Source organism: Sycon ciliatum, chromosome 4, assembly GCF_964019385.1.
Source record: "Sycon ciliatum chromosome 4, ocSycCili1.1, whole genome shotgun sequence".
NCBI lineage: Eukaryota > Metazoa > Porifera > Calcarea > Leucosolenida > Sycettidae > Sycon > Sycon ciliatum.
Genome location: NC_088646.1, coordinates 28,744,843 through 28,771,126, shown reverse-complemented (window position 1 = coordinate 28,771,126; position 26,284 = coordinate 28,744,843). Strand labels below are relative to the sequence as shown.

The following is a 26,284-nucleotide window of genomic DNA, read 5'->3' as shown; positions in this document are numbered from 1 at the left end:
AACAGACACAGAGGAGGTGAAGGTAGCCAAACGGCAGCTGATTTTTTGCACAAAGTTCATAATATGCAAACATTTGAAATGTTTGTAATCCACGACGATAGGCCGTGGTAGACTTTTGGCGCATTACTCACGTATAAATAGTACTGCATAAACATAGCTGGTAAATAAAACCAAAATACCTTGGCTAACTTAGCTTCATTGTAGGTCTTCAACATTGGGAGAATAGTGTGAGGCTATATTGAAAACTCTGACCCACACCAGTGGAAAGTAAGAAACAAAATAGACTTTCTTGCGCAAAGCTATCTAATTGTCAGAATGTCCTCAACGCATGCATCGAGAATAGGCACGGCCTTTGCACAGAGTGTGTATTATGGCCTCAAAAGGGCCGATCAAGTCTTATCGAAGCATGCCTGCTACGGGTTATCTTCAATAGCGTAGTGACAAAGACAACTACACATGGGGATTGTAGGATAGTTCTATACAGACTCTGAGAGCTATTAGTATTATAAAGAAGCTAGATATTCCGTAAGTGTCAAAGTTATGTTGATAGCCATATCAGTATCTGTGAACTCAACGTTACTAGATGAAGGTTGGGTCTGGGCTGTTTCGCACAGCTCAGAACAAACGTGCTCTCTTCTTCATCTCGCGTCTCTTCCACACCTGCAACCTCTTGAATTCCTCGCGCGGCATGTCGAATGTCTTCACAAAGTCTTCCTCGCTCAAATACTCCTACAGCACAAGGGTGGCAAGAGCATCTGCAGCCTTAGCACCAGGTCGACATGAAAGGCTTTTTGACACATTCAACGGAAGAGGCGAACATTTAATGCTGTGTAGTTGTAACTTCAAGTTTCGGGCATTTCAGCAGACAGCTGCATTCACTACTGAAACCTGTACCTTGTTTGGCCTTGTTTGTGAAATGTTTTCGACGGGTCCAATTTCTACGCAATGTGTAGTTCAAACAGAGAGCTTCTTTGAAGCCTTCACAAACACAAATTTTAGAAAAGTGCCACAATCATGTTGATATTACTGGTATTTATCGTTTACCTCTAATCTGGTGCGATCAACGCTCTTCGGTAGCCGAATGCTATCCACGCCTTGAAGGACGTCCAATGGGAACACCTGCAAGACAATCACATCAGATCAGATGAAGCAATTAATGTATAATTTTGTAGGGAATGATTACCAGTACATGTAACGTTATAATGCACAGTGTCACATAATACGAGATGTACAGTGGCCTGACGAGAAACTGGTACAATGTGAAATGAGCCATAGTAACTATAGTGCAGGCGAGAATGGGTGGTGGATTTAGAGGCACGCTGCATTGATTAACACAATAATAGAAAAGCTGACAGGATCGCTTTTCTAAAAGAAAAGCAGTCTGAATTAGTCCAACTCGACAGGCACCAACAATACTGACAACAGGTTGTACACGGCAGTACCACCATGTAAACAAACCGCTACCTGTGAAAGTTACCCTACCTCGGTGATAGGCGAGATTTCATCAGCCTCCGAGAACTCCTTGGTTAGGCGGCGTCTACTTTCGGAACCCAGACTTGACCGATGCCATCTTCCGGGTGCTAGCTCATTGTTCTGCAGCACGATTGGTAATGGAAGAGATGGAAAACATGCTTGAGACGACATCAACCGTGCTTCAAATTCAGCACCCAGTAGTAAAACTGTATTTGTTGGTTAAACTCTTCTCGGCTATCAGGTAGTCAATGATAGAACGGAAACGGACAACTTGAATTGCCCATTGAAAGGGTATACGCTTAAATGGACAACCTCAATTTCCCATTGGAAGGGGATACACGGAAACGGACAAATTGGACTACCCATTGTGGCGGGGAACCGCGGGATATACATTCAAGCTAAGGTGGGTCAGCTGTGTCCCAATCTTACCTCGACGGAATCAGTTGACATTGACGACATCAGTTTCGACCCAGATGTTGAATTTGACAGCCGGGAACTTCCTAATATATCACAGAGGATAATAATGTAAAACAGGAGGGTAATTACCAACTAGTGATCTCATACTCTTAATCTTGTCGACCAACAGTCCCCATAAATTGCAAATCTCATCCCCCCCCCCTCCCCCCCCCCCCCCTTCCCCTTTCCTACCCTCCAACAGTGACCAACAATGCATCAACATATGAACTCCTCTACACCAGTAGAAGTGTTTCCCAAACAACCCACACTTAGCAACATGAATCACTTGTATTGAGGGCACTAGCTGGCCACATGAATAACCGGCAGTGCAATGTGTTGATAATGCCGAGAAGTAGCTGCTAAGGACCAGCACTGACCTTGGTTGCTGCTGACTGAAGATACACCACTGGCAAGCGATTGCCTTCTTAGCTGCACAATATACAGGAAGAAAATGTGCACACACGCACATGTACACACATACACACACACATGCATACACACAGCACAGTTGCAGAGATGAATACCAGTCTGACTTAACACACACGGAGACAGCGGAAGTAACACTGTGCTTCCAAGCATCATCTAGCCTATGCACTGCTGGTATGTGGTTTCATGAAATCTCACCGAAATTCACGCCTGCCAGCAGGTGTGTACAGTTGAGCAACCGCCACAAGGCCCAGGCATGTAGCCTGCATAGGGCACGGGGGCCAAGTGTACATTTCAAACATTTCGACCTACAAATAATGACCATGATGACATGCACCAGCCATCCTACACGTATGAGTGGCGAAGCGACCGTGCATCCCCTGAAAGGGGGACCAGCCACGCCCCTGGGGCTGCAACACTAACCTCATTTACAGCGGGTGACTCGGTGTGCGCTGTGCTGGGTGTACTGCTAGTGCTGCTGTCCACCGAGTAGCGCGATCTCCAGTCGAATAGCTTGCCACTTGATGCACTTTCTGTACAGGATTAGAAACAGCGACATTGGGAAGTTGTACTCTCCTGTACAATGTTATGAAACTACATGTAAATACAGGAAAAGCCTGTGTGTAACAATACAGCAAAAACCCTGTGTGTAACAATACAGCAAACACCTGTACATAGCAACCACTGTGATGGGAGACCACCTGTCTTGTGAGACCAGTCATTTGAACACCCAACACCACGTACAGTGCTGCTCAATGAAGTCTGATCGCGTGCGTCAAGTTTGCAACCCGCGACACTTCTCATCCCAGTCTTTACAGGTCTAGGACTGCACAGCGCCCGACCAGCATACTTGACTCACTAGATCAGATTTCAGTGAGCGGCGCTGTAGGTACATGAACACTTGAACCTGTGTTGAAAGACCACCTGTCTATAAAGACTGGTTTTCTATGTACCATAGGGGGCTGGTTGCTAATCACAGGTTCTACTACATGCAGACTCCAGATCCTCACAAATTCCAACTGGATTGCTTTTCAGATTAAGAATATGAGACCCCTTACAATCGTGAAGAGAAGATTCACGGTATGTATGTGTATGCGTGTATGCGTGTATGCGTGTGTGTGATACGTGTGTGTGTGTGTGTGTGTGTGTGTGTGTGTGTGTGTGTGTGTGTCAGTGAGGGGGTAATCCATTTCCGAATCTCCCCGATGAATCCACTCACCTCGGCCGCTGGATCGATCGCTAGCCTCTCCAACACTTCGCCTACTTCCCAGCCGCGTGGCCCTGGAAATCTCCGATGCCATCTGAGCCGGACTTGGCTCAGGCGAGGAGGCCGCTGATGAGACACTAATGGGACTGGCACTCTTCATGGGAACTCGACCTACACAAAGAAGAGTTGGCCAAGACGATGAGGTCCAACAACGTTACACTCCAAGAATTTAAAAAAATTATACGTATGCAGTTAATTACTCTTTTCCCAAGGTATGCAAGGACAGGCAACCCACCGGCATGCATTGCAGGTGATTGCTAACAGCAGCACAATGGGATCGCAAGAAAGCAACATATTACATAGGGATTACATGACAGCAACATCGAGATTGCATGACAGCAACATAGGGATCACATGATAGCAACATAGGGATCGCATGATAGCTGTCGTGAATATGCATCACGAATCCGCGTTACGCTCATTATTATGTCTTTATTTGTTTATGTGTTACATCATGTTGACGTCATGCTGATGTCTTGCTGCACGCATCGCGCGCACCGTTTTGCAGCTCTCAGCCCGGAGCATGCGCAGCGAGCCTGTCGCTCCTTTTTTGCTGCCTTTTCCCTTTTGCATGCTTCACTTGTCTCTACTTGTACTCAACTAGCTAGAACTTGTCTCAAATAAGGTTTTCTGGTGACACTCCTTTTCAAGTCACCTAATCCTTTCAAGTAACAAGTGCAATGTCGTTCCGTGAACCGGAACCACTCCATATTTGAGTTACCAAGACGTATTTGTGCGTGGCTATCCAAGCTCTCCCACTCAATAGTTCAAAGTTGCGCACAAACTTGGTGCCGAAACCCGGGACATGCCACCAAAAAAGGCTTCGAGTGCCGATGCTCCTAATCCGGCATCAACTAAGCGGTATCGGGGCAAGATACTTCGACTGCGGAAGAGCATCCAGCAATGCCTCGATGACGGCAATGCATTATTGTCTGGAGCTCCCTCATCTTCAACAGCAGAAAAGCTAAGTGAAACATGTGCATCTTTAGAGTCCGATGTCGTAGCATTTGATGAGGTCTGTGAACTTTTGTCAAATTGTGTTGATTCCTCCGCCCTGGAGAGCTCTGACGAAGCTGCTTGTAAACAGGAAGCAGACGATAATCTGGACTTCCAGTTTGAAGCTATGAGCGTGATCAAAAAGCTCAAATTCCGAATTTCTCAACTGAAATCAGCAGCAGATTGTCAGACCTCTCCAGAGTCGAGTACTAACAAATCGGACGACGACTCAGTTGTCAAGCTAATGCAAAGCCAGATGAAAGAGTTACTCACCATGCATCGTCAAACACAGGAACAAACGCAATCTCTGCTACAACAGCATAGTGAATCACTCACCACTCAAGCATCTCACAAGTCCACTGTCAATTTACCAAAGTTAGGTTTACCTAAATTCAACGGTGACATCCTGCAATGGAAGTCTTTCCACGACATGTTCATGGCATCTGTACACAAACACACTGGATTAAGCGATGTACAGAAGCTTTCCTATCTAAAGGAGCATGTGACACACAATGCACTCGACACCATTTCTGGTTTGTCTCTGTCAGATGCAAATTATGCTGTTGCTCTTGGCCTGCTCGACGAGCGTTATGGCAACACGCAGGTGCAGGTTAATGCTCACCATGTCGCCCTGATGGAAACTCCACCGGCAACCAACAAGCCCTCCTCGCTCCGTAAGCTGTACGATACGGTAGAACTACATCTACGCAGTCTCAACGCTCTTGAAGAAGACACTGACCAACCAATCTTCATTTCACTGATGACCAGCAAGCTTCCGCGTCACGTGCTTGCGCAACTTGAGTTGCAGAAAGGCATCGATCCATGGTCTGTCGCCGAGCTGAGAGTCAAGCTGTGTGCGTATATAGTAGCGCAGGAGACAGCCGAGCGCCAATCCAGTCATGCCGCCAGCAGCAAACATGAACAGCCGTCTTCCGTACATAAGTCGTCCGTACTTCTTGTCGGCGAGTCGAGTCGCCAGTCACTGCCAAGAAAGAAAGTCTGCGCTTTCTGCAGGGAAAGTCACTACTCCGACATGTGTTCCAAGTATAGGACACTTGAAACAAGGAAACCACGCCTCGGCGACAAGTGTCAACGGTGCCTACGGCCAGGCCACAGTGTTTCGTCATGTAGTCTGCAGAAGCCTTGCTTCTATTGTCGTAAGCCTGACCACCACTCCAGTTTGTGTCCCGTGAAATTTGGTGCACAACCAAGCTCAGCAATGTGTGCCAACCCGGCACCTTTCCAGCCACGTTCTGCCATTACCACAGTCGCAGGCGACAACCAGTCCGTCATCATGCAAACCGCAGTTGCAGATGTAGTGTCCAACTCTTCCGGTACCCCGACCACGCTGTCTGCACGTATACTGTTCGATAGTGGCTCTTGCCGGTCGTACGTCACGCAGGCGCTCCAGGCGAAAGCCAACCTCAGTGTTCTAGGTCAAGGTCACATTGCCCTCTCTACTTTCGGTAGTGCATCGAGGAACACGTCTCAGTACCCACGCGTCGAGGTCAATCTCAAACTGAAGAATGGCTCAATCCTTCCGCTGTCCGCCAATGTGATTCCCCAAGTCACTTCACCGATATGGCGCGTCCCCTTGGACACCAACAGACACCCGAGCCTCAACACCCTTCCTCTTGCGGAGCCGCTCACGTCATCCAACGATCGCCTGTGTATCGACATCCTCATTGGTCTTGATCACTACTACAAGATCCTGGGCACAGACCGCATCTCCTTTCCCGATGGCCTGCAGCTTTTGGACTCGTCACTTGGTTTTGTTTGCGCCGGCACAGTAGCAACTGAGCACGCCTGTTCGGTAATCGAGAGCAACACCACCTTAGCCGTAGCAAGTCATCGACGAGAAGATCCCTCGTTTGACCTTGAGCGCTTCTGGGCTGTTGAAGATTTCGACTCTCTCAGTGCGACACGCCCCAGCAACGATCATGCGTATGACGACTTCCTCCAATCGGTCGTGTTTGAGGACGGACGGTACACCGTCGGGTGGCCTTGGCGACAACAACATCCGCCTTTGGAAAACAACTGTCCACTTGCTTTCGGACGTTTGAAGTCACTCATTAAACGTCTCCGTCACGAGCCTGATACCTTCGTCAAGTCCAGCAAGGTACTTGAAGAGCAACTGTCACTTGGTATCATCGAACGCGTTGCTTTTCCCAGCCAGAGAGACAACTCGCATCCAATCCACTACTTGCCACATCACTGTGTGCTCAAGCTGTCCAGCAGCACCACTAAGATCCGTGTCGTGTACGACGCATCCGCTCGTGTATCGAAGACTTCGCCCAGTCTCAATGATTGTCTGTATCCTGGGCCGTGCATGATCCCTGATCTCTGCGGCATTCTCCTGCGTTTCCGCATGCACCCTATTGCCGTCTGTAGTGACATCGAGAAGGCGTTCTTACAGATGAATTTGAACGTAGCCGATCGTGATGTCACTCGTTTCTTGTGGTTGGATGACCCCAACCAACCAGTCAACTACAGCAATCTCCAAACTCTGCGTTTCTGTAGAGTCCCTTTCGGTGTTGTTTCCAGCCCTTTCCTGCTGTCTGCAACGATCAAGTACCACCTCACGCAGACCTGTTCACCGGAGACAGACGACATTCTCCGAAACACGTACGTAGACAACATCATCCTGGGCAAGGACACCATCAACGATGCTGTCGCTCACTATCAATCAGCAAAGGCGACGTTCTCCGCAATCAGCATGAACCTTAGAGAGTGGGCATCAAACTCTTCCGAGGTTTTGGACAAGATCCCAGAACACGATCGCTCAAGAAGCACTCGCGAGAAATGCCTTGGTCTCCATTGGGACCCCAGAGAGGATGTCTTGTCCGTACAGTCGCCTAATGCAGCTAACCTTGTTGTCACTACGAAACGCCAGGTTCTACAGGCACTGTCTCGCTTCTTCGACCCGCTTGGCTTGTTCGCCCCCGTGTCCATCAGAGCGAAGGTTCTTATGCAAGATATCTGGAAGCTTGCTGTGTCCTGGGATGACCCACTGCCCTCCGACGTCCTCAGTCGCTGGCACCCAATAGCCGCCGACCTTGACAAGTCTAGCAGCTATCCAATCTTACGCTACGTCGGCGTACCCACATGTAAGAGTCCGTCGTATCAGTTGCACGTCTTCTGCGATGCGTCAGCGATCGCCTATGCTGCCGTTGCGTACTTGGAAAGCACTGTCGGTGATAGGAGTCAGCGCCATATTATCTTCAGCAAGACGAAGGTCTCTCCCGTCAAGGGTCAAACGATCCCACGGTTAGAGTTGATGGCGGCAAGCCTAGGATCTCGCCTTATCGTGTATCTACGCAAGCAACTGGACATCCAATTCCAAGCCACTCATCTGTACACCGACTCAACGACTGTACTCCATTGGCTCAAGTCCACGAAGCTACCCGTCTTTGAGCAGAACCGCGTCAACGCCATCGCAGCCGTTCCAGACGTTCTCCACCACTACGTCCCGACAAAGCTGAATCCAGCCGACCTGCCATCCCGTGGATTGAGCGCCGCAGCCTTGTTAAAATGCGACGCCTGGTGGAACGGCCCCAACCTACCGATTGAAGGCACCACTGCAGCAACCGTCACTGTTGCGCCGGCGGAGGGTCCTCCGGAAGTCACCTCAAAGGGGTCGGGGGGTCAGCCATTTGGTCAGGGTTCACAGACAAATAAAAAATCTGATGCATTCCCATATGGCATTGTTGTGAACGACTTCTCGTCGTTCGACTCTTTAGTGCGTGTGTCTGCACTTTGCTTTCGTTTCCTCTGTAGGCTGCGGAAGAAACCAACTCCATCTGGACCTCTCACGCCTAGAGAAATCGAAGCAGCAGAGCAAGTCTGGATCAGCCACAGCCAGTCTGCACACTATGCAGATGTTATCACCGCTCTGTCCAGTGGGAAGCAACATCCGCTGGCAACTAAGCTCAACTTAGTGCTCGACAACGGAGTACTGAGATGCCGTGGAAGACTGGAGAATGCTGACCTCTGCTCCAAATCGAGGTTTCCCGTCCTGATCTCCAAGGAACACGCCATTGCCAACCTGATCATACGTGATTGCCACCTCAAGGTCATGCATGGCGGCGTAGCGCACACACTATCCCGTGTCCGATATCAGTTTTGGATCCCGAAAGGCAGATCAGCTGTAAAGGCCCTCGTGCGCCGCTGTCAGACGTGCATTCGCTACGAAGGCGCGCCATACAAGACACCTCAGATGAGTCTGCTACCTTCTACCAGGGTGACCCAAGCGCGACCATTCTCACACATCGGCCTGGACTACTTTGGCCCAGTCCTCGTCCGTACACAGTCAGGAACCGCTAAGGCATGGGTCTGCCTGATCACGTGCATGGTGACCAGAGCTGTTCATTTGGAGCCAGTCCACGACATGACAGCTGCCGAGTTTCTGCTCGCATTGAGACGTTTCGTCGCCCGCCGTGGCACGCCAGAGCTAGTTGTGTCTGACAACGCTCCCCAATTTAAGCTGGCCAAGTCCGCTCTTGACATTGCCTGGAGCAACATTGTGGTGGACACCAGTGTTACGTCCTACATTAGCCGCCATCAGATCCAGTGGCACTTCATCGTCGCCAACTCTCCGTGGATGGGTGGAATGTATGAAAGGCTTGTGGGTATTGTCAAGCGTTCTATGCGCAAGACCATTGGGAGACGCCTCCTCACAACCAGCCAACTCGCCACTCTCCTGCCAGAAGTTGAGTCTGTCGTCAATTCTCGGCCGCTAGTCTATGTCGACGAAGAACAGTGCACAGTGTTGACGCCTGGTCATTTCATCAGCCTGTCTGCCACACAGGGGTTCTTCACGGTCAGCAACGACCCGACCGACCCGGATTATCAGCCTATCAATTCCTCTGCAGACAGCCTGTTGGACCTTTGGAAGAAGGGCCAACGACACCTTGATCAGTTCTGGCTCGCCTGGAGGAACGAGTACCTCCTCAGTCTGCGAGAAGCCCACACGTCGTCTTTTAAGCAGTCAAGGACTCGATCCTCAACGTTTCCGAAGCCTGCTGACGTTGTCCTCATCAAGGAGGAGTTGCCTCGCGGCCACTGGCGCCTTGGACGAATCCAAGAAGTACACACCAGCAGCGATGGCAACATCCGCTCGGCCACCGTCCTCACTTCGGACAAACGTACCATCAAGCGGCCAGTAAGCTTACTGTGTCCGCTTGAGACCAGCAGTACCTCGGAATCCCCAGGTACCCCAGCTCAGGAGACCAGCAGTACCTCTGAATCCTCAGCTACCCCAGCTCAGAAGACTAGCACTCCCGTTGCAGTCGTACGAAGACCGACACGAGCCGCTGCCAGCAAGTTTCAGTCCAACTTGCAGGATTTGATCGCCGACGGCCGTGTTTAACTCTCTCTCTCTCTCTCGCGCGCGCGCAAGCGCACGCTCGCTCTCATTACTCTCGCATTCTTTATGCTCTTCAGTTATCTTTCCACATGTTTTGTGTGAAATTTCTCCTTGTTATTAATATTATGGTTAATTCTGTTCTCCGGCCAATGCCCGGGGAGTGTCGTGAATATGCATCACGAATCCGCGTTACGCTCATTATTATGTCTTTATTTGTTTATGTGTTACATCATGTTGACGTCATGCTGATGTCTTGCTGCACGCATCGCGCGCACCGTTTTGCAGCTCTCAGCCCGGAGCATGCGCAGCGAGCCTGTCGCTCCTTTTTTGCTGCCTTTTCCCTTTTGCATGCTTCACTTGTCTCTACTTGTACTCAACTAGCTAGAACTTGTCTCAAATAAGGTTTTCTGGTGACACTCCTTTTCAAGTCACCTAATCCTTTCAAGTAACAAGTGCAATGTCGTTCCGTGAACCGGAACCACTCCATATTTGAGTTACCAAGACGTATTTGTGCGTGGCTATCCAAGCTCTCCCACTCAATAGTTCAAAGTTGCGCACAATAGCAACATAGGGATCGCATGATAGCACCATGGAGATTACATGACAGCTAGACGGACATCACATAGAATATTCTCTCGTCCTATACATCACAGTGCTGCTTACCTTTCTCACCTTGTTCCGTGCACTCGTACCCCAGACTTGCCGACTGCAGTGACGCAAACATGTAAACACAAAGGCTATATCGGCTGCGACTCTTGATGCACAAACCCCATCCGCACTATACTAGTAGTGCCCATTGTTGCTCTGCCCCGTGACCCCTTGCCAACCCCTTGTCAACCCCTTCTCCTCCCCATTCCTGTTATCTATAAAGGGCTGAGCACAAATTGTGTGTCTCAGAATACCAAACCAGGCGAGTGATGACTGGTCGGACAACGCTTATTTCTTTGATGACGGTGCACGTGGAGTTGCATGTATGCACGTGTCACACAAATTACTAAATTAACATCAGCACTGTGACAGCTTTCCAATGAGCTGGAAAGTCCATGGCCACATGCCAGGCTGGGGATAATTGCTCAACAGTCCATTTCAAAACTATAGACACGCAGTGTTTTTGAAATATTTCAAATTTGGCTGGAACTTTTTGGGAATAGTTTTCGGAATATTGCTCAGGTCCGCTCCACAATTACTCTCATATAGTTTCTAAACGATTGGATAACAGACGCCCAATTTGGAAAAATTTATGCACAAAGTGATCACAGATTTTATGTGGTATAGATGCTGGCATAACGGTTTTTGCCCAGGTACGCGTCTATAGTTTTGAAATGGACTGTAGTCTGCGATACAGTCTACTCGCGATAAGTCACGTACAGTGTCCTGGAATAGAAAATGCGCGACTTACAGCGAGTGCGCGACTTACATTATGCACCACGTCATGCATATGTACAGCCGTCATTTTTTCTTCTGCATATGGACATGTGTGCTGAACACGCGTACAAGCACTGAGCTGCATGCGCACGGTACACTGACACTGTACTGTCTGTAGTCTACACTGACTGTACACTGCATGCTGCACACGAGACGTAGATCTACCACAGCGTGAAGCCATGATCGAGAAAGACAAGAACGATGTTCCGTTACTTTTGCCGTTTTGGTAGGGATTTGACAAGACGCATTTCTGTTTCCGTCGTGTAAACACTTCGTTTCCCTTTGCTTGACGATGCCTTCTCATAAGAAAACGAAAGAACAGTGAACAGTGGCTGATCGACTGCGTTTGGTTCGTCTCTATCGTGAGAGTGGAAAACCCTCCGCTCGAAAATTTGTGAAGTTGAACAATGTTCCGGAGGCGATGTTCCGCGGCTGGCTGAGGGATGCTAAAGCTGGCAAACTCGCCGATGCTAATCCGTCTGGTCCACAGGGAGTCCGCAACAGAAGTTCCCAGTTCGGGAAAATTGAGGAGCGGCTAGTAAAATATATTTTGCTTCGAAGGGAGAAGTTTGTGACTGACAAACTTGGATTGTCGTGGGTGATCCTGAGGGAGAAGGCTCTCATACAATATGCACATAATAATTATATTCTTACCTTTACAGTATTCAAGCTCCATCATTGAAAACCACATCATTCGCAAATATTCGCGAAATCCACAAAATCCCGAAAATTAAATAAATCTTGAGATGGGTGTCCTGGATGAAAAAGTGCGTGACTTATCGCGAGTGCGTGACTTAAAAGTGCGTGACTTATCGCGAGTAGACTGTACATAAACCATAAAAACTACGGCAATAAAAAAAGGACGCTGCGAGCAGGGTTCGAACCTGCGCGGGGAGACCCCATTGGATTTCAAGTCCAACGCCTTAACCACTCGGCCATCACAGCAATGACAAATGCCAATACTCCCATAAGATCTAAGAACAAGAACTAGTAGAGCATGCACAGACGGGGATAATACCAGGAGTCCTCACACTTGTGAAAGATAAACCCACAATCTACATCCACCCCGCCGGGCTATGCAGATTACAAGTCAAGAAACAAAAGGAACTGCAGATAGTGGTTGTATTTACCTCACTGGAGTCGCTCAGGTTTGGCAGGTGCCCACACTCCGGATGCCACACATCATTATCTGTATCAAACAGACACATCGAGAAAGAGCGCTGCCATTAAATTCTGCACAAGAAGAGCACGACAACGCAGCTCACGGCTTTACAAACTAACAATCAAACACGTCCTGTGGGGATATCAATTATTATCAGTAATCAGTCTCAAACTCCAAGTGCCCGCATGTGCTAATTACGTTTGCAATGCAACTTACGCATAATATACATGTCTTCTCCTTCACCAAATGAACCGCCACATTTCACACATTGTGAGCAGTGAGGATGGTAGAAGTTTTCTCCCGCCTGGACAAAGTCAACAACAGACAAAGTCAACAACAGACAAAGTCAACAACAGACAAACGGTAAAACTGAGGTCAGCGGACTGCCACCCCACAAACACACCTGTCCCTAACACAACCAACCAAAGGCGAATCACTCTCCAAAGCAACAGTGCGAGCACGCACGTGCACATACCTAGTCTCACTGTTAGGGCCTGAGGACACACGGTTTTCATGGTCCCATGGTGGTCATTAGGTCCAGCACTCTCCGCACTCAGCCACACTGTACATGTTTTGCTAGAGCAAGATTGTTCAAGCCAGCTACTCTGCGACCTTGGATCGACATGCTACGAGTAAAGTGGGTAAGTGCATTACGTGTAAGAAGTCCGCACACGTCCACGTTTTGTCTTCACCAGCAACATGCTTATATCACACAGCTACACTGGGGCTCACCTGCAGAACTCGGCCAGTGATGAAGCAGTTGCATGCCGCACATTTGACACCGAACAACGTATGATAGTCACGTACGCAATAAGGCTGGCCATTCCTGCAGAGTCAAGGCGGCGCATGCAGCAAAGACACTATGTTCGAAGGAGAGAGAACTACACAGAACGGTTGTTTGCTGTGGCTGCCATTGTATACTACTGTATCACGCAGCTCAGTACTCAGTGTTTCAGGACGTCATACTTATTTGTCCTCATATTATGTAATCGGTACTGAGATACGGTACAGTACTATCGGGCGGCAAAGAACGCAGCGCCGAAGAACGACCAGGCTAAATTTTCATCAAGCACAGCATACCAATGTATACACGGTGACTCGACTGCGCACAGACTGTAATACATGACAGTAAGAACTGTCTAGGCTAGGAGGCTGACACCCCCCCCCCCCCCCCCCCCCAGTTCTTCGGCGACCGACAGTACTGTACGCGTTGACGGTGTAAATGCACACAAAAGAAATATGGTACAGCAGAGAACAGTGCTTGCACATGACCAGCATCACATGACCAGCATCACGTGACCAGCATCCGGTTGTTGCTGCACTACAGTTCTGCATGTTGAATCTGAATGCCGCCAAGTTCTGCATATCATATTGTCAAAGGCCAAGCGATTTGTTTGGAAGTGTAAGGAGGTAGGGGGGGGGGGCACGTATGATACAGCCCAGCTCGCAATAACACAGCCTGAACAAGCAACATAGGGTAGGCTTTGTAGGGGTTGCACATACCTTCCCATGTATTCACTGGACAGCATGTCACCGCAGTGTTGACAGCGGAAACACAAGACGTGCCATTGCTTGTTAAGAGCCAGCAATGCCTGACCACTCTTGATCTCCTCCTCACAACCCGCACACCCTAACGTCACAATGAGTAGACAACGCAAAGAGTTACGACTTGCACTTCAGCCCAGCCTATAATGGTCATGCATGCATGTCCATACGCATGAACACAGACTGTTTGAATGCACTATAGCCTCTAAACAACCGTAGTTTGCAGACATTGAGGTTCGTGTCAACAGGGTACGCAATATCATTGGTTACAAACTTAGTACAAAGCGTCAAGCTAGTACTACTTGCCTCTAACTTTTGTGAATTTCAGTATAATGATACACACAATTTCGGTACAGTAGTAACTTTCGTGGGCTTCTAAAAAGTACTAGAAACTTGGTCATTGCAACTGAAGTAGGACAGCCTGTGTGATTAATAAGCAACTTACTCCTCTCGTTCTGATCACTGGAAGAGTTGAAGCAGTTCTCACAAATACACTCATCTCCTTGCATGGTAACCGATTCTCCTGGGGGAAAGCCTTTCCTGAAGAACACAAACACGATGTGAACACTTCTAGTCTTTTAAAATAGTATTTATTATGCCGGTATGGGCACAGACACCTACACAAAACGAACCATGACATGCAAACACCTACCCCCCCCCCCTCACACACACATATGTGCACGGACGCACATGCACGGACACACACACACACGCGCGCGCACGCACACACACATTTTTTCATACAAAATAAATACCATGTGCGTGTGACGTAGTGTTACTACAACCCAGTGACTGTCTCTTCAAAATGTCAAAATCCCTGCCCCAAATCCCTGCCCCTGCCCCAAATCCCTGCCCCTGCCCCAAATCCCTGCCCCAGCACGGTGCTTTCTTGGTTGAATTGATTGGCACAGCGAGCTACCAAGCTGCACATGGAACATGACAATATTGTTACTGGGATGTCCTTGAGCTGCATAAATGCAGGATGAGGAATTGAAATTGACTCAATGATGGCGAAAAGTGACTATGCATGTTGCTACTCGTACCTAGGGGTTTACGCGGATACTACTAGTGACAGATTTTCACCAGGAAATGGACAAGAGAGCTGTAACTTAACATGTCACTCATGCCACTTTGAACAACACACCGCCCCAGTGTTTCTTAGCCATCCCTTACAAACAGTACTCAGGAGAGCAAACTATTTTAAGTTTTAAAACTATTCCCTGGCCCACCAGGACTTCAAGTGTCTCCACTACTCACCCACAGCTATGGCAAATGAAGCATCGCTGATGATAGGTCTTGTCCAGGGCAACCACCACGTCACCTTCAACAAAGTCCCCGCAGCCCTGACATCGGGTACCGAACATCCGCTGGTAGTCAGACGAGCAGTAGAAGTTGTCATCTCGCATAAAGAAGCCACCAGTTACTAGAGGTTTGTCACACTCTACGAGCAGTCACAAAAGAAAGCCAGGTACAGCGCATTCTTCAGTCATCAGAACAGAGTCGATTAAAGCGAAATATTTAAGCTAACACAATACAACATACAGTGTGTACAGTGCCTCTTCTGCCGTAGTCCCAGCATTATGAGAATAACCATTCTCAGCCCAACTAGCCATCCATTTTCTACTAAGGAGTCAGAGCCACAATTAATGACCTACGCGGCCAGATCAGATCATGAGAACAACTCGTGAAGGAGTTGCAATGCCTATGAAGGGAATGAGGAATTTTACAAGACGACTTCTTGTGGTAAATACAGTGATGACACCAACTTGAAAACATCATGTACATGTACTCCAAGGAGCACTCATGATCTTGTACAGGGGAAACCCCTGCCTCATTTCCTCTTTGTGAGTGCTAGTAATTATTTATGTACATGTACATGCACTAGGAATAGTAACACAGGATGTTACATGTACTAGTAGATAAGCAGAACACACCCAGTGTGCACCAGGTAACCATCCGGTGTACGGCCTACTGGATCACCATCTGTACAAATACACATCAATAGTGTAGTAGAACGGCCATGCATAACACCGGCCATGCATAACACCATAACATAAGGAACATGGAACAGACTACTGAGTATAATAGATTAACATCACCAAGCCACCGCCTAACTTAGTGGTGAGGCCTGCCTGTCTGCTACTCCTAACAGTTGTCCCATACCAGAAAACAGCACTGAACTTTGTCTGAAAGAGGATTCTTCAAAGCCTTTTAGAAAGCTGGGTAAACAAGCCCTCCATGAAGAACAACATCTGCAGACAGGAGAGTTTCTGAGGACCCAGGACTGAGTGTACTGTTTGACAGCTGACAACGCGCATGGCCATGTTGTGAAATAATGTAAGTGAGCAGACTTGGGAGTAGAGGACACCACTTTAACCATGCTACAACTAATGGCAACAACAACACTACCAGTACAGCAACAGCAACAGCACAAGAGGGAGAAATTCTATGACATGCACCAGAACACACTGTTATGAAATACGGATACTAAAAAAGAACAGAACTGGATAGGAACATAGAAAGCAGTAACAAACCCACGAGTTGAGCAAGCCACCCCATACTTCCCAATGGTACATCACTATACACCATACCATTGAGCAAGCCACCCCATACTTCCCAATGGTGCATCACTATACACCATACAGACGCCCAAGCCACCCCACACTTCCCCAAGTTTACATCAGTATACACCATACCTTTGCACCTCCTTGGTGCTGACTTGGACCTACGCAGGCCTGCATGTCGTCGTCCATAACCACTGGACTTGCGTGCCGGTGGACACTGCAGTTTTCTCCACAAACCCGCACAGTTCATCGCTCTATCCCTGCCCACACTACCACCGCCAAAATCACCAGTGCTGCTGAGCTCTGCTGAGCGGTCCACAATGATCACGCCTTTTGCAAGAATAGTGCACTGGGAGACATCAAACTCACAGCTACTGCCTCTCACCATTGTCCTCTGCTGCTGTCGCTGGTCAGCAGTTTGAGGAGCGGCAGCAGAGGACCTGGCTGCTGCTGCAGCAAGGTTTGCTGCTAGGTCAGAGCAATCCACACGAATGGTACGCCTCTGACCGGGTCTTGAACGCAACACAGCACTACCAGTACTGTTACAAGCTGCAACTGGCTGCTTTTGCTGATGGCAGGGAAGCAGTTGAGTTGCAGGACTGCCACTTTGGTCCACTGGTGGGCTGGTGGCACTCCATCCTCTGGAATACAAAGCCCTACTGCTGCTTCCACTGTTGTGAGATTCCTGGCTTCTAGCTAGAGAATGGTGTTGGAAGTGAGCAGTTGCACTCCCTGCTGGTCTCGGAATCTGGACAGTAATGCTGGGCATATCTGAAGTCACTAGTAATGCAGTCACCCTGCTGACTATGACTGTATGGGTGAGGGCATGCAGTGCAGTGGGGGACACACACGGTGAGAGAGCTTGTCAACCTACTGCTGCTGCTCCTTCCCACTCCAGACAGAATGCTGAGCACTGAAACTCTCCAGATTGAGTACTTGACTAAGTAATAGGGAATCTACCAGGATAGGCAACACGTCCGTTGTTGCTCCACACAGAGCTAGAGTAGAGACTTGCAGTAGCAGCAGGAAACCGATGACCAACAGCACTTAGCCTTAGCAGGTTAGCTACGCTACACACAGTGCCACAAGGGATGGCACGCGGGACACCAACTACCCTACTTAGATGCAAAGTGTTAGGACCAAAGCTCTGACAGCTCAGCTGGAGTCCAGTTATGCTTGGGATGCCTGTAAAGGCTTGCTACAACAAACACCGCTGACCAACTGAAGACTAGTAGTGACTCCGGACTGTGGAAGGCCCTGGTTGATCTGTGGCCGCTGCCTCAAGCACCGCAGAGCACTGTTGTCCCTGGGAGCAAACACCGCTGCTAATATATCATGTATATACCCTGCCTTAGAACTGACAAGGGCAGAATCACTGGCTTTCTGCGACTGACCATTTGCAGCACCTAGCATCTACAGCACAAGGTTCCAGCATGGATAATCACTTGCAACCCTGGCTTCTGATGACACAAAGAGCGGTCTGACTAGAGAAAGAGCTAGCTAAGCTAAGCTAACCTCTATAAGTTGTGCACCAGTGCAAGTCAATGAAACCCTCTTGACAGAGTTTTCAGCCCCCACAAATGAGCTGCTGATAGAGAGGAGGTTATGACTGTTCCAAAGTCCTTCTTCACTCACAGATTCAAGTGGCCCAGTACCATAGCCTCTATCCGGTCGTAAACATATCAAACATCAATTGACAGCCGGGCCACAGCCGGGGCCACTGCTGAATGAACCAAGCCCGCCACACTGTGTGTAGCTGCCACTTCAAACACAAACAGAGATCTACAGTAAACTGATAGTAATACTTGCATCTCTAGAGACCTGCTCTGTTTTGGGTGTGAATACCTGATTGTAGTGTACTAGTGTAGTGATAGAAACCCTCTACCACTTACCATGTCTGTCTCTATCTCCACTGGCTACTGGTAGTACACAGAAACGCGTGAACCCACCATGAAAGGGCCATGTAATTGGGATTAGATCACAATGCCCTACTCTGGAGTACTCACAGATGAGGTGCTGCATGTACTAGTAGTTCCTGGGTACCAGCTGAGCAGCCACACTCACTGACCCAGAATGACATTACCAGGTACTGAACTCTACAAAGTACAACAGTAGTCAGTACTGACTGTATCCTCCAGTGCAGTGGAAGGGAACAACCCACCCCAGCCAGCGTCCTTCCCCTAAACAAGATCCATTCTATTCTCAGCGCGCAGTCTGGTGAGCGGCACTGCACTGGGCAGGTGTGTTTACCCAGTCCCAGAATGGCGTGGTGTGCTGGCAGTGACAAGAGTGTGCGTTCACGCTGCCCAAGTTCTTCCATTTTCCGACAGTGCCGGACAAAAATTATGGAATGAGCACGTGTTACGGCTATTTCCAGGCTTCCTTTCACAGTTGCAATCCGCAAGCAGATCTCACGATAAATCTCATGAGCCGCATGGGAATGTTTACAACACGAGCATGCAGCCGTCAAATCCTGCCCCCACCCACCACCCAAGCCGTGAATAAGAACATGACTTCTAACAAGAAAGGAGAAGTAAAGGTGGAAGATGGCTTCAGCTGGCGACCGGGCGGTTGCAGCGGTTGCAGCGATGGCAGCGACTCCGTGACTGCACACAAAGGTGAGTGAATCGATGCTTGGTGAACGGGGAAAATATCGCCCATCCATTGTCTGCTGTGAGATTACATTTTTGGTCCATTCTTCGTAGTCTACGAGTGCCCAACATTGTACTGGCAACAGCGGTGCGTGGCCACGACCAGTAGAGTCAGTGGGATTGCGAGGAGAGAATGTTTCGGAAATCAAACATAACATTCTCGTGTTTGGTAAATCAGGTCTTGGACTTGGTTTCTACTCACCGTAGCAGCGCATGCACTTGATGTGGACGTGGCCCTCCCGAATGTACAAAGTGTCGCCGACGCAGTCCGCTTCGCAGCGAATGCACACTGGGCGACCTGGATCAGCAGCGGCGGTACACAAAAATAAGGAGAGAAAACAGCGACCACGCTCGTGACTACTTGCACGGACTGCAGGAGCCGCTCACGACTGCCAAGGAGCAATAATGCTCTTGGTTCAAGTGCCATAGCTGAGTAGCCGAGTGAACAGGCCGGCAAGATGAGCACCCCGATATCTGTATGCTGGCTTACCGGTGTCTGCAGAGCTCATCGTAAGTGACGGTACGAAACCTCGTAATCACTATGAATCAGCTATCGCTAGTACGGATATTCGCACCAACACTCAGCACTCAGCACGGACTAGCACGGACTAGCAGCACAGTTTACGGTGTTCTGCTTTCCTGCACGAAGGGTGCGATCGAGAACTGACTGAGAAGAAGCAAGTGAAGGAGAAACCCTGGCTAGGAAAAAAGTTTGGCTGATGTGCGCGCTCATACAGTGCAGTTACCAGGTTGCATGTGCCGACTCTGAAGTCTGATACTGATCGTGCATGACTTGCTGGTACGATGCCGATGGTGATGTGGACCTCGTGGAGTCGTTCTGGTCTATGTTGACTGCACTGCACTGATGAGTGATGTGTTTGTTTATAATGCCCTTCCAGTCTACGTAGGGTCGGACATGCGGCAGAGGCTGGCTAGCTGGACCATGGAGGCGTGGAGGCCCACGAGACTGTGCCAGCTGTTTACTTCTGGTGGATTGTAGTCCTGGGTCAGTGAAGATTCCCGCGCATCATCGTCACAAAAATGACAACCGCCATTATCCCCAGCTAGTCCGCTGTTGCTGTGTGTCAAACGAAGACACAGATCATCTGAACGTGTAGTCAGGATAGTACAAGTCGACAGAAAACCTGATCTGTCGTCCGTCGTCGACAGCGTAGATGAGACTTCTCACACTGGGCTGGATCATGATCTGTGCGGGCTCAACTTTCAAGTTTCATGTCAATATTATAGCTGTTTTGATGTCATTTTGTCAACGTGTGGATCCGCATCCGTTGCACCAGTATCCAATTCTGAAACAACAAGAATCGGAAGCTGTAGACTACCGGGGCGGTAGTCGAAGCATTCATTTCCACGGCCATGGTTGTAATGACTGCACGAGTGGAGCAAACGAGTACGAGTCTGAAAATGATGAAAAATTTATTCATTATCCATTTAGAAAAGAGGTGCACGTACACGTATCATACCGGTACATGTAATAGGGGATGGAATGATCAAGAAGAACCATTAACATTCTACAGCATGTTCTGAAGAAGAAATAAATTACCAGAGAAGGAAAGTGTACATGTAGATGTACATAATTATACATGTGTCAGTCTGTCACTATGAAGTGTTGTGTTGACTTGTTCAGAGCTGAGAACTACATTTTACACTCAACAGTCAACTGCTCAGTGCTTACATAAACATCGAATTATTCTGCGGAGGGGGGGGGGGGGAGATTTGAAGTTGTGCTATATCTATGGAGGATAACTCAAGAACTACGGGGGGGGGGGGGGGAGATTTGAAGTTGTGCTAAATCTATGGAGGATAACTCAAGAACTACGACAAGTACCGTTTCCTATTCATCATAGCATACATGTAGATGCTATGCGGTGCATGAATAGATAGATGGGTGTTAGGTAGGTGAAGAAGATGCTTCATAGACTCTAGGCTTGACAAGGCAATTACTTATGGTATACTGCAAAACAATCTAAATTATTAATTATTGTGGTCACACAGGAAGTCCAGATACAGGTCCACTATCAGTGTTCGCATGATGATCTCCAGGATGTGGGACACACTTAGGTGCCCCAGCCAGATATGGTTTGGTAAGGTTCAGTGCAAGCAATCTCGAAGCAGCCTGAGCTAATTAGGCGTTGCTGGATGCGAGTGCTTGCTTGGCTTCTCGTACTTTGCGGGCATGGTCTTCTTTCGCCTGAAGCAGGGCAAAGGTTTAAAAAAAGAGAACACAAGATTAGTGTGGAGTCCGTGACTGTTGCTTGGGCATCCCCTGGTTCACACAATACGTATCGCCATTAGGGTATTGTCTAGTATTGTTCATGGTGCATGAATGTCTCTGCTGCACGACTCAGTGATTCAGGACCCACTATACACATAAGTTATTACCCGGGCCATAGTAAAATGCCAGGGGTAAATCGATGCTCTCAGGTGACTCAGTGGCCTGCTGGATTTGGAACGACCAGCCATCCCTGCAACAGCATACACAATGGGTAAAGGCAATTCCGTGTGCCCTGGCCTCACCTTCAGACGCTCTCGGAGTGCCTTCAGCTGTGCTTCCCGGTTGCCGGCTTTCTTGTCCTGCTCCTCCAGCATGCGCCCTTGGGTCTGCATGGACTGGCGAGACGCAAACTCCTCCAGCGCATTGTGCACCTGATCGAGACGCTTCTTCTTGCTCTCAGTCTTGCTGATGACGTTCTCCTTTTCATATTGCTGCAGAGAAAGACGTTGAAGGAGAGTTAGACATGAGTGTGTGTGTGCTCTTTATCCAGAAGAGGAATATAGAAAATGACAGGCCTGACCAAGGATTCCCAGGGAGCCATACTACTTCCACGGTTATGAATGCCATACTACTTCAACACGGTTATGAATGTAAATCGGGAGTGCATGGATCATTACTGGAGACCCACAAAATCCATTCCTCGCTGATCATGGTTTCACTTATGAACATATTTACAGCTGTATCCATTGGTTTGAGGGAGTTAAAAAGGAAATAGAACCGGGAGTGGGTTTTTTTGGACAAATTCATCTATAACAAGGCTAGCCCACTGACAGACTGTGTGCATGAAATTACCAGGCGGCGCTTCTCAGCTGCTTGCAGTTTATCCTTCAGCTTCTCAGCAGACATCTGGTTCTTGTCCTGACTCGGCGTTCGCTTCAGCTCACGCAGACGTGACGGTGCACGGCGGACATTGCCTGGATAGCATGACAAATAAAAATCAAGATCGATTTATTGTACACAGAAATTATCACCAGGAACACGCCGGTGTGGTGGTACTGTAACATCGTGTAGTGCTTTCAGAAAGTAACTACAGGTACCGTAAAGTCCGGAGCAAACGCCCACCCCATTTTTGCAAGATCTGCTGGCCTGTACGCGCTGAGACTTGAACTTTTGGCCTGATCCTACGGGTATGTTACGGGACGGACTTGAAAGTTCACTTCATACCGTAGCGAAAAGTGACTACTGCTACGGTAAACTATGGCACAAAGCTAGAGCCGAGTAGTGGCTAGAGTTTGGAAGCGCATAGATCAATAGAGACTGCACTGTTGGGCGTAGATCTACGGCTCAACTGAAAGTGTCGCAATCCACTCGAGCGGCGCGGTGCCAAAGCAAGTTTTTTTCGATCAGTAAACGCTCATGGATAACTTTCTTGCTCCTCTTCAGTCATCATGAATACCCTTTGCCTTGCCTTTGTCTTTGAAGTTCGCAGTTACCGCCGGTCGGAGCTGCACAGAGCCTATAATGTCCAGGGACAAAATTTGTAGAATTCCGTCGGCAACCCGAAAACGAGAACGATTGTAATGCTCTTTCGGCTATGCAATCTGGAAGAGATTTTGCCTTCTTGCAACGTGAGATAGCATTTTCGCCGTGCAGGCGGTGCCATTCTACAGCACTGCATTTGAACTCCACGTCGAACTTGTGGCGTCTTGGCATGGGGAAAAAAACAATCGCTTCCAAGAACGACTGCGAAAGGATTGAATGCAGTTAGTCCCTTCTTGGCGAGGTTAGTGCATTTTTGTCCGCGGGAATTTGATGTTGAGCATAGCGAAATTTCTTTTGCTTTAGTCTTTGCCATAGGCAGTTCGTAGGCTTTTCAAGTTTTCATGTCTACTCGTACGAAATCGAACTTTCTGTACACCATTTTTGTCCTCAGGACGACGTACGTGTGCCCTGCATTGCGAAAATAGTACAATCGAGCTGGGGTGGGCGTTTGCAGCGAAGTGGGCGTTTGCTCCGGACTTTACGGTACATGTGGAATTCTATCTACCGGTGTCTATCAATCCATCTCAATTGAGTCGTACACACAATGACGAGTCGTACACACAATGATGAGTTGTATACACAATGACGAGTCGTACACACAATGATGAGTTGTTGTATACACAATGATGAGTTGTATACACAATGTTGAGTCGTACACACAATGATGAGTTGTATACACAATGATGAGTTGTATGCACAATGATGAGTCGTACACACAATGATGAGCTGTATACATTATGGCGGCAATATCCTGGTATCTACCTGTGTCGGGTGTTGTCGTAATGATGTCGAAGGCCATGCCACCTCGTGACGGCGGCCGCTGGATGATGCTCGTGTCCCTGTCCGGCGTCTCCAGGGGCTCCGCGCTGAGTTGGTTGTGCCTGCGGCTTGCGCTGCTGGGCTTGCGCGGCGTAATGGCCATGCCATCGATGCATAGCTCTGTGTATGGGTAACACACACACACACCCAGAGTACAAATAGTTAGTGACAAGTACCAGTATTGAAAGGTTTGCTAATGCCGAGTAATGGGCAATGTATGGTAGCTGTTAGGAGGGCTTGTTACTGACTTCCTTGCTTTTAGCATACAATCATGTACCTTATCATGCCATCTGTATTCCCTCACTGGCTCTAGTCAGTGTTACTGTTAGTCAGTGTTAGACATGTGGCTGCAGTAAGTCATCATAGGAATACATTATTGTAATCTTCACTTGGCTCATTTCCACTTCAGTTTTCCTTTTTGCATCCCCAACATTACACTCATCATGATATCAGAGTCTACCTGCTTGCCTGCCGTTCTTGTGCTTCTTGTGCGTAGACTCAGTGAATGAGGCACAGTTACAAAAATCAATAGAGGCTCAACATACCCCCCCCCCCCTTTACACACACATACACACACACCATGTACACACACACACACACACACACACACACACACACACACACACACACACACACACACACACACACACACACACACACACACACGTGGCGCCCGCCGCTACAGTCTACACGAAATCACACTATCGCGCCAAGTCAGTGATGCGTTACCTGGAGTGGCTGGTCTGTCCTCATCCGCCGTGCCAGTCACAGTTCGCTCATCAGCCGGTGGTGTGATAATCTTGACCGTACTTCCTGTACCAGCACCTCCACCCAAGCCACTGTCGTCGGTGTGGATGGAAGTCTTGCTGGTGGAATGCTGCCGTTTGTTGTTCGTACTTGTGCTGCCGTTTTCCCTGTCGTTGTTGTCTTGCTGCTTGTGTATCAGTGACGACGTTGAACCCTGCATAGCCAGCTGATCACGCTTGCGCTTGTCTTCGGCACGTAGCGAGACCAGGCTGCGATTGCTACCGCTGTGCTTCTTGCTGGAGGTCAACCCTGACCCGGCTCGCTTCGACGACACGGACTTCATTGATTTGCGGGACGGCGTCGGAGACGGCGCCTTCTTACCGTCCACGGAGGTCTCGGTACGAGTCATAAACTTCTTCTGCGTTTCGCTGGGCGTGGTGGATGTCGTGGACGTGGACCGAAGCGAGTCACAGCCACCGTTGGTCGACATTGGCGGAGGATCGGTCGGCGCATCGTCCATTGGGGCTACCTTCGCCGATCGGATGACGTTGGTTGACTGTGAACTTCCGCAACCCATGTTGCACTGTGATGGGTAGGAAGGTACTTGATTGGGAAAGAGATAAGAGAAAGCAAGCTGATCGTCTTCTCCTTTCGGGAAGGTGAGTAGTCCTGGGAGCGATCTTGCAGCGAACCTTTCAAACTGAAAACCAGCTGATATCTGACGAAGTCATCTGCGCCCAGCAGTGTTTATGGCTTCCCGCTGCCAACCTGCCACCCTGCGGCTGTTCGAAGTGCGTAGCCGTTAGCAACGCATTCCCGAACGAAATGCCAGGTCGCCGGAGGCTCGGCCCCCCGTTGCCAGATGCTGCCGCTAAGGAATGTTCGTTGCCATGGAACCTGTGGCGTGTTTGCATGGTGAGAGGACAGGGTGATGGCAGCTAGCTCGGACACTGAGTATGAGCGAGTAGACCTACGAGTGAGTGGCAGACAGGTCCGTAAACAACCGTCGTGGAGGCACATTTTGTCAGCTGAGACGCACACATACATTATGTACACATCATCTCCCGTGATTCGTGTTCATGACGCTCTGCGGCCCAGCGCTCAAGACAGAAGTAAGGCATCCTGTTCATACTGGACTGCTGAACATGCATTACTCCATGGCATTAGTGGCCATGAGCACTGACAGCCGCCAAAACTGCTGAGCACTAGGAACAAGGCAGAACATTGTGCAGTCAAAGATTAGTGGGAAACTCAGGTGCAAGCACTGCTACTGTATAAGGACTCCATTGAGCAAGGGAGTATCATTGACACCAAGAGCTGTCAATGTGCCAGGCCACCCGCAGTGCTTCAGCAGCAGTTCCATGACACTCTCTTTTCCTGATAACGAACTACTAGCACACAGCTACATACATGCATGACATTATTCCGGTTGCCAGGGTATTCAGACATGTCATTCACTGAACTAACTTCCACTGCACGTAACACTCACAGCACAGGACATGCTGCAAGTGAGCGACGTTACGTAAGTCTCAGCTGAGTAGCATCAGTTAGATCGCTGCAACAACAACACAGACAGCTCTAGAGAAATCTTGAGATTGACAGACCGCGCATGA

At 48.9% G+C, this 26,284-nt stretch overlaps 2 protein-coding genes and 1 non-coding gene across 5 annotated transcripts; all 3 read right to left on the bottom strand.

The window, feature by feature from the left end:
- Positions 1-17: 17 nt before the first annotated feature.
- Positions 18-20,091, bottom strand: LOC135815486 (actin-binding LIM protein 2-like). Of its 3 annotated transcripts, XM_065328794.1 has the most exons (16): positions 19,821-20,091; positions 19,533-19,628; positions 15,373-15,556; positions 14,561-14,655; positions 14,074-14,200; positions 13,303-13,396; positions 12,787-12,874; positions 12,539-12,597; positions 10,647-10,689; positions 3,575-3,733; positions 2,779-2,888; positions 2,307-2,358; positions 1,903-1,973; positions 1,483-1,593; positions 1,045-1,119; positions 18-729 (listed from the first exon to the last, which is right to left on the bottom strand). In XM_065328794.1, exons 1-16 carry the CDS (start codon positions 19,837-19,839, stop codon positions 616-618), a joined length of 1,497 nt encoding a protein of 498 aa, XP_065184866.1. In that variant the 5' UTR covers positions 19,840-20,091; the 3' UTR covers positions 18-615. The 3 variants fall into 3 exon arrangements, with proteins under 3 accessions (XP_065184866.1, XP_065184865.1, XP_065184864.1); XM_065328793.1 differs by lacking the exons at positions 19,533-19,628; positions 19,821-20,091 and adding an exon at positions 16,812-18,393 and having other exon boundaries at positions 10,656-10,689; XM_065328792.1 differs by lacking the exons at positions 19,533-19,628; positions 19,821-20,091 and adding an exon at positions 16,812-18,392.
- Trnas-uga (transfer RNA serine (anticodon UGA)) lies at positions 12,272-12,353 on the bottom strand. Its single transcript has one exon. It is a non-coding gene; the product is annotated as a tRNA-Ser (tRNA).
- A 656-nt stretch (positions 20,092-20,747) lies between the features above and the next one.
- On the bottom strand, positions 20,748-25,400 carry LOC135815487 (uncharacterized). Its single transcript, XM_065328795.1, has 5 exons — positions 24,654-25,400; positions 23,868-24,044; positions 22,416-22,537; positions 21,866-22,054; positions 20,748-21,539 (listed from the first exon to the last, which is right to left on the bottom strand). The coding sequence occupies exons 1-5, from the start codon at positions 25,246-25,248 to the stop codon at positions 21,474-21,476; spliced, it is 1,149 nt and encodes a 382-aa protein (XP_065184867.1). The 5' UTR covers positions 25,249-25,400; the 3' UTR covers positions 20,748-21,473.
- Between the last annotated feature and the right edge of the window lie 884 nt (positions 25,401-26,284).

Coding starts and splice junctions, on each gene's coding strand:
- LOC135815486 (XM_065328792.1), bottom strand. CDS start 17,448: ATGCCCAGCATTACTGTCCAGATTCCGAGACCAGCAGGGAGTGCAACT. Junction 2,889..3,574: donor CGATCGATCCAGCGGCCGAG/GTGAGTGGATTC, acceptor AATCCTGTACAG/AAAGTGCATCAAGTGGCAAG. Junction 1,594..1,902: donor TGTCAACTGATTCCGTCGAG/GTAAGATTGGGA, acceptor ATCGTGCTGCAG/AACAATGAGCTAGCACCCGG.
- LOC135815487 (XM_065328795.1), bottom strand. CDS start 25,248: ATGGGTTGCGGAAGTTCACAGTCAACCAACGTCATCCGATCGGCGAAG. Junction 22,055..22,415: donor CAGCTGAGAAGCGCCGCCTG/GTAATTTCATGC, acceptor CTTTCTCTGCAG/CAATATGAAAAGGAGAACGT. Junction 21,540..21,865: donor CACTCCGAGAGCGTCTGAAG/GTGAGGCCAGGG, acceptor GCCCTGCTTCAG/GCGAAAGAAGACCATGCCCG.